General features: G+C 54.0%; 1 protein-coding gene across 1 annotated transcript in view; it reads right to left on the bottom strand.

Moving 5' to 3' along the window:
- Positions 1–415: 415 nt before the first annotated feature.
- The window catches only part of Tmem161a (transmembrane protein 161A), a 9,178-nt gene continuing 2,251 nt past the window's right edge, over positions 416–7,342 (bottom strand). The window contains exons 3-12 of the mRNA XM_021219267.2: positions 5,669–5,749; positions 5,252–5,349; positions 4,995–5,151; positions 3,776–3,927; positions 2,387–2,447; positions 2,138–2,281; positions 1,939–2,052; positions 1,664–1,838; positions 1,461–1,557; positions 416–1,133 (exon numbers count right to left, since the gene is read on the bottom strand). Coding sequence (XP_021074926.1) covers positions 877–1,133; positions 1,461–1,557; positions 1,664–1,838; positions 1,939–2,052; positions 2,138–2,281; positions 2,387–2,447; positions 3,776–3,927; positions 4,995–5,151; positions 5,252–5,349; positions 5,669–5,749 — 1,336 coding nt within the window. The 3' untranslated portion in view covers positions 416–876. The remainder of the gene's footprint in view (positions 1,134–1,460; positions 1,558–1,663; positions 1,839–1,938; positions 2,053–2,137; positions 2,282–2,386; positions 2,448–3,775; positions 3,928–4,994; positions 5,152–5,251; positions 5,350–5,668; positions 5,750–7,342) is intronic.

Genomic DNA, 7,342 nt, shown 5'->3' with positions numbered 1-7,342 from the left:
GCAGACGGGTAGGATCTGCATGCTAAGTTGTCCTCTGACCCTGCTCTCACAATGGACCTGTTTTATCATACGTAGTGTCACGTGTGTCACACGCACATAGGCAGTCACACTCCCAAGTCCTCTTGGGCAGAGACCCAGAGGCTCAAGGCTCTGAGCAGCGGCTCTTGAACATGACTGGGCCAGACCACACTGGCACCATGGTAAGGCAGCATTGCAGAAGCCTCCTTTTTATTCTCAATACACATTTTACATATGTAGGAGGGTCTTGCATATCTCATAAATACATATGTACACACACCAAGTCATAACAAAAGGACAACTTTGAAGGTGGAGGTGACCCTAAGTCACCCTCACAGCTTGGGAGGATGGTGACAACCTCTCCCCTCTCTTCCCCCTTCTTTTTCTTGTTCTACAGACATAGTCTTGTTACTAATCTAGGCTACCCCTCTTACCTCAGCTTCCCAAGTGTGCTGGGGAGACAGGCATGGAGACTCTTATCTTTCCTTCCTGGTGATACTGACGTGCCAGGGCTGTATGGATGCTGGGCCAGAGTCCCACCCCTAGCTCTCCTCGTCATCTCTGATCGGCAGGTTTCTACTCCCCCAGGCCCCTCTCACTATCCAGGTCTCCCCTGCTCATCCCCCCAGTCTCTGGGCTATTTCTGTAAAAAGTGCCCCCCCACACACACACACACTTGGGGACCATGGCCCAGAGGAGACTGCTTCAAGGGGTTTATGATCTAGGCACTGAAGTGAGAGAGATGGTAGGGAGTCCCCAGAGCAACCCTTAGGTCATCTAGGGGCACCAAGGCACACACACGGGACAGTCCCAATCCTGGTGGGCAGGAATCAGACACTAGAGCCTAATGCCTTCCTGCTAAGAGGCTGTCAGGTGCTGGTGGAAATAGAGGCCGAAGAGGCTGGAGAGCAGCTGGCAGGCAGCTGTCCACCAGATGATGTAAGCCAGCATGCCTCGGAGGAAGAGGGGCGTGAGCAGGCCACCCAGGATCCCTGCAACCTGAGCCACAGTCTGCTGGGCCTCATCTCCGGCAGGGTCTACAGGGATCAAAGCTTCTGAGGGCTGGGCTGGGCCCAGTGGGGGAGGAGGAGAGCTCAGGGCCCAAGAGTAGCCGCCTGCAGGAGTGAAGAAGGGAATTAGAGGTGGAGACATAATGGTGGGAATCTAGAGGCTCTCACACCCCACCTACATCCAAGTTACACCCCACAGGCCTTAGGGGCCCTACCTCCAACCTCCCTGCCTATGGGTTTTAACTGTAGCTTTTCCCAAACCCTGCCCTCACTTTTATCTGCTGGCTCCACTCTTACCAGGCCATGTCCCCACCTCTACTTGCCAACTTTGCCCTCGAACAGAGACCCCCCACCCCCACTTTTATGTGAAGATCCCACCCTTATCAAACCCGTCCCCACCCTCTGGCCCTGCGCTCTTTCCCAGCCCCTCACCCAAAGTCTTGAGCAGCAGTGTGCAGTGCAGAGTGAGGATGAGTGGCGTCAGGTACTGCAGGCTCACCACGGTCACGTAGCAGTAGACCCGGACCACCTGATGGGGGAGGGAGTGGGGGCTGTGGAGGGGGTGGTCTTCCCAGGGCAGAGATCCTGCGACCAGGCGCCCTCAGCGCCGGGACCATCCCACCCAGGGTGTATACCCGCTGCTGGATTTCGCGGGCCTCAATACGGCCAGCCTCCTTGCGCAGCTGCTCCACTCGAGCCTTGGCCAGGCACAGGTAGGCCTGCAGATGTGGCCTGGTCACTGCCAGCCGCAATAGGCACAGCGCCACCAGCACCCAGAGGCGCAGAGAGTCGAAAGTCCCTTCTGATGGTCTGCAACAAGAGCGAAGCAGGCAGGGAGTCTGGTGAGCCCTCCTTCCCCAGCCCGTGGCCTCAGACACCCCAGGTCCCTCTGTGCCCCTGCAAAACGCACGCAGAGAAGGTCATGTTCCTTGTGAGTGTCTGGTACAGGAAGTCCCGGGCGACAGGCTTTGTCCAGAGCCACAAGGTGCACAGGGGTGACAGGAAGCTGGTGTGTAGGAGCAGCCTGGGGGCAAGCATCTCAGTGGGATCAGGTTGCTGACCCCCAGCCTCTAGCCCAACTCCCATCCCACCCGGGAGACCCGCCTAACTGAAGCAGTGGTCGGTCCGCAGACAGGGTCAGCGCATCCTGGTGGGTCTGGGCCAGCCTCAGGCCAGGGAAAATGAGGAAAGCGCCCAGCAGGGAGCCCAGCACTGCCAGCCCAAGGCGGACGGCCAGCTTGACCACAGGGAGTCTGGAGAGGAGAGATGGTCTCAGGAAACCCACAACTGGTCAGAGTTTAGTCTTAGATATTCCTCCTACCTGCACCCACCCCCAAGGGCCAGTCCGCAGGACTCACGTCCAGTCCCAGTCCTGCTTCTTCAGAATAGGCTCCAGGTGCTGGGTCATGCTGGCTAGGCCTGGGAAAGGAGAGGATCAAGTGGCATCCATTGCTACGGTTTCCAAAGCTAGGCCGACTGGCCTTCCTGCTTGCAGATCCACCTGTCTCTGCCTCCCCAGTGCCACGGTTTACAGGCATGGGCAGCCAATTTCCACTTTTTACATGAGTGCAAACTGAAGTCCTCATGCTTGCAGAGGCCGTCACACTGGCCCAAGCCCCAGGCCAGACAACCTATTCTAGTTGTACCTGTATTCTCCTGTGCTGGGATACAACCCAGGGCTTCCACACGTGCTGCGCGGGGCCTGTCTCTGAAGCACAGAGCCCTGCTAGGACTGTGCAGGGTTGTCCAAGAGACAGAGCCTAGGGCTGAGGAAGCAGCTCAAAGGATAAGGCACTGGACGCCAGAGGACCCGAGTTTGGTTCCCTAGCCCTGGGTAGGGTTGTTCACAACCATGTGTAACTCTAGCTCTGGGGTATCCAGCACCCTCTTTTAGTCTCCAATAGCACCTGCACACACACACACACACACACACACACACACACACACTAAACATTTTTTTAAGTTTTTTAAAATATTTTTTTTAAAAAATTTATTATTATATCTAAATACACTGTAGCTGTCTTCAGATGCACCAAAAAAGGACGTCAGATCTCATTACGGATGGTTGTGAGCCACCATGTGGTTGCTGGGAATTGAACTCAGGACCTTCGGAAGAGCAGTTGGTGCTCTTAACTACTGAGCCATCTCTCCAGCCCCAACACTAAACATTTTAAATAAATCTTGAAAATAAGACAGGGGTGCTTGAGAGATAGCTCAACGATTAAGAACACTGGCTGCTTTTCCAGAGGTTTTGAGTTCAGTTCCTAGCACCCACATGGTGGCTCACAACCATCTGCAGGATCCAGTGCCCTTGTCTGGTATGCATGAAGATACAGCACTCACATACATAAAATAACTAAATCTTAAAAGCAACAAACAAACAAAAACAAGGGCTACAGAGAAGGCTCAGCGGTGAGGAGACCTTGCTCTTTCACGGGCCCCACATTCCCACCCACACTAAGGCTCACAAGCCACTGTAACTCTAGTGCCCTCTTCTGGCCTTTATAGATACTGTACCACCCTGGTACACAGACACATGACAGCAGAACACCATACATACGGAATAAAAACAAATCTTTGAAAACAGTAATTACAGATAAATCTTAGCCCCAGTACTTGGAAGGCAGAGGCAGGAGGATCTCTGTGAGTTTGAGACCAGCCAGAGCCACAGAGTGAGTCAAACAGGGAAAAAAGAAAGAAAGAAAAAGAAACAGAAAGAGACCCGGGTCTCAGAGAAGCACACCTACCTGGCTCCAGGCCCAGCTCCAGGGTCTCCTCCCGCACCACCTGCACCAGCATGGCCAAGAGGAGGAAGAGGAAGGCAAAGGAGAGACACACGGAGCGCTCACCGCCCTCCTTGGTACTGAAGTACAGCCGGGTCACCATGAGGAACACCTTCCTGGGGATGGAGTTAAGAAAGCCAGGGACAGGCTGGGCCCTCTTCAGACCCCCTCTCCAGGGCATAGGAAACCCTGCAGGAACTGGCCTTGAGTGCCTGCAGTTTAAACCTGGGATGTGGATCTGGGGGTGCTGGTGTTTGGTTGGAGGTGGCCTAGTGACCTCTGGCCAATCAGAAATCACTATGGCAGCAGCACTTAGGGGAGGAGGGGCAGTGAAAGCCCAAATAGATGTAGCATTTGAAAGCTAAGTCAGAAGACAGGTTTTCTTTCCCAACCTCTTGTGTGTGAATCCAGGGGCCTCCTCCTGCATGCTTAGGCACACCCACCATTTCTCTGCCAAGTTCACCTGCACAGAGCTCTGTGTGTGGCTTTACTAGTTAAGAGCCAAAGACACACAGTGCCTCCATCAGTTAACCTCCAAGCTTTCCTAAGATGCAGCCCCTGGTTAAGGTTCAACTATGAAATGTTTCCCCAGACTCAGAACACTTGGCAGCCAGGTGCCCCCCTGAGGGGTCTATGCTTTCTCAGACTAGGGTCCCCACCATATCTGGGCCTCCGCTCTCAATGCAGAAGGGCCAGTCTTTCCAAACGCCAAGCTAGTCTTGTGACATGCTTTTTGATGCAATGTATATACCAGAAGGTTTGGGCAAAAAGATGTGGTGGTGTACAGCTCTAACCCCAGCAGGCAGAGGCAGGAGGATGTCTGAGTTTAGGGTCAGCCTGGTTTTCAGAGTGAGTTCCAGGTCAGCCAGGACTACACAGAGAAACCCACTCTCGAAAAAGAAAAAAAAAAAGAAAAGAAAAAAAAAGGAAAAACAAACAAACAAAAAAAGGTGAGTGAAATCCAGGAAGCTGCCCTGGTTTTCCAGTAGAGCCGACACAAGAAGACCAGACTGTGTGTGTACGGTAGCAGTGTAGTGATGGGGGTGAGCCAGGAGGCCTGATCCTCTGACTCTGGGACAGGGTTATGGCACAGTGGGTGATCCCACAGACAGCAAGTCAGAGGGGCAGGGAAGCTGGGGCCTGAGTCCCACTCACCCACATGCTGAGTACCAGAGAAGGATACAGAGAGAAGGCCAGAGTGAGCAGGCACCAGAACACAGCGATGTTGGTCTCCTGGACTGGGTCCAGCACAAAATAGTAGGCCTCTGTGAAGAGGTACACACCAACGGAGTACACTGCGAAGTCGATGAACCACTGGTATTCCAGAAAGAAGCGCAGGACTGCAGAGACAAGAGCCTCAGCACCCAGATCCCCCCCACCCCCCCGGGCAGAATGACACCAGCAGCTGGGGAGGGGACTGAGGCCTGGGCTGGGTGTTACCTAAGGCATCCACAGCAGTGAGGGGACAGGTCTGCAGCTGGAAATGGGCATCTCGAGGCACTGACAATGGCTTCTCGTCATGAAGGCCATTTGCCCACCTGAGCACACAGGGACAGTGAAAGCCGAGGTCGACAGCCAGCCATCTCCGGACCTCCTACAAAGCTTGGGCGGCGATGGCTTGGAAAAGAGCTTCAGCTATGTCAGGTGTGAGGGCAGCCTAGACACAGGGCCGGCCCAGAGCAAATGGCCAGGAGTACAACAAGATGCCAACTGCTGCCACCATGCCCAGCAGGGCTGTGAGTGCGAGGGTAGGCCTTGTTCCCCAGCCGGGAGCCCTTGGGCAGGATAAGGCCTGTCCCTGGACAGGAGGGCATAGCCCTGCCTGGGCCCCATGGAGTCAAAGTGGGGTCCACTTACCGCTCCTTCCTGCCCCGGGGTCTCAGTTTCCCCGACAGTGCCCGAAGTTCCTCCTCTGACGGGTGTATGTACCGGAACAGACTGGGGGTGGGGGAGAAAGGTCAGCAAAGATTGACCTAGGGGCATGATGCAAGGAACCTGAATCTGGTCTTGAAAATAGATCACCGGACATTGGCAGAGTTAGGGCAGGGGCCAGAGCTGGAGGCAGGGACAGAGCTAGGGTCGGGTGGGGGTTATTGCTAGGGCAGGCACAGCCCTATAGAAAGATGAACCAGGGTGCATGGGTATCCCCAGAGCTAGCGTAGTTCTAGGAACGTGGGATGAAGGGAACTGATCCAGCCCCAGGGACCTCGAGAATCAAGGACACCCCTATGGGCTGACTCTCTGGCGACCCAGCCATTTTTCTGAAGAGAAACTACTCCAACAGTATTCTCAGAAGGGACCAGGCCACAAAAACAGGAAGAACAGGAGAAAGCTGGATTACAAAAAGCCAGGAGGAGGGGTATGGGGTGTGGGGCTCTGTTGTCAAGACAGATCCAAGGTGTACATCAGGCTGAGGTCCTGAGTTCAGCTCCCAGCAGCCACGCAGTAGCTCACACCACCTCTTCTGGTGTGTCAGAAGCTACAGTGTATTCATATCAATTAAAAACAAAAACAAAACAACAACAACAAAAAAAAACCCAAGACATCAGGCACAGTTGTAAGCATTTCTTCTAGGCTCCGCCCGACAGCCAACAGCCAGGTACTGGCATGCCTCTCTCTCCCACTCCCCTCCCCACCTCCCTCCCCACGCTCTCTCCTTCCCTTCTTTCTCTCTTCTCTCCTTGTCTTTCTCTGCCCCCACTCCCTTCTTACCCCTTTTCCACGCCTCATTTTATACTAACTGGTGGTTTAGCTGGTACCTCATGGGCCTAAGGCTCCCTCTCCTGAACACCAGGCTGCCACACTACAAAACATCAATAGTGGAGCATGCTTTAGATCCCTGCTCTCAGAAGGCCGAGGCAGATGGATGAAGCTCTGTGAGTTCAGGCTAGCCTGGTTTACAAAGTGGGTTCCAAGACTGTGCCTAAAAGCCTGTGGCCGGAGTTCGATGCCTGAGGCCTACTAAAGGTGGAAAGAGAAAACCGACCTTAGAACCTGAGTCTACACGAGTGCCAGACAGGCACTTAAACGTTACACATACAACAGGGAGAATAGATCAAAGTAAAGTTTAAAAAGTGTAGACAGCTAAAGAGATGGCTCAGTGGTTGGTTAAAAGTGCTTGCTGTTCTTGCAGATGGCCCCACCCCCGACCCACCATGTTGGGCAGCCCACAACCATCCATAACTGGCAACTTTCACTTAGGAAAGGCACAAACCACACACAGATACACATGTGACATACACAGTTGAAAAGAAATCTGTTTTGAAATGCGGATGGGAGGCTGAGGCAGAGGGATTGCCACACTTTCACAAGCAGCCGGAGCTACAGTATGAGACTCTGTCTAAAAACCACAAAACAAGGGCTGAAGCAATGGCTCAGGGTTAAGAGCACCTGGGGCTCCCCCAGCACCTGGGCTGGGCTCTCCATCCCTGCACCAGGCAGCTCACAACCACTGTACCGCCAGCCCCTGTGCACAAGTGCACAACCCCATGCTTGGAGACACACACCTACACATAATGGAGGAGGAGGAGG

This window comes from Mus pahari, chromosome 19 (assembly GCF_900095145.1).
Source record: "Mus pahari chromosome 19, PAHARI_EIJ_v1.1, whole genome shotgun sequence".
Classification (NCBI taxonomy): Eukaryota; Metazoa; Chordata; class Mammalia; order Rodentia; family Muridae; genus Mus; species Mus pahari.
The sequence above is the reverse complement of the archived record's forward strand: the minus strand, read 5'-3'. Positions and strand labels throughout refer to the sequence as shown.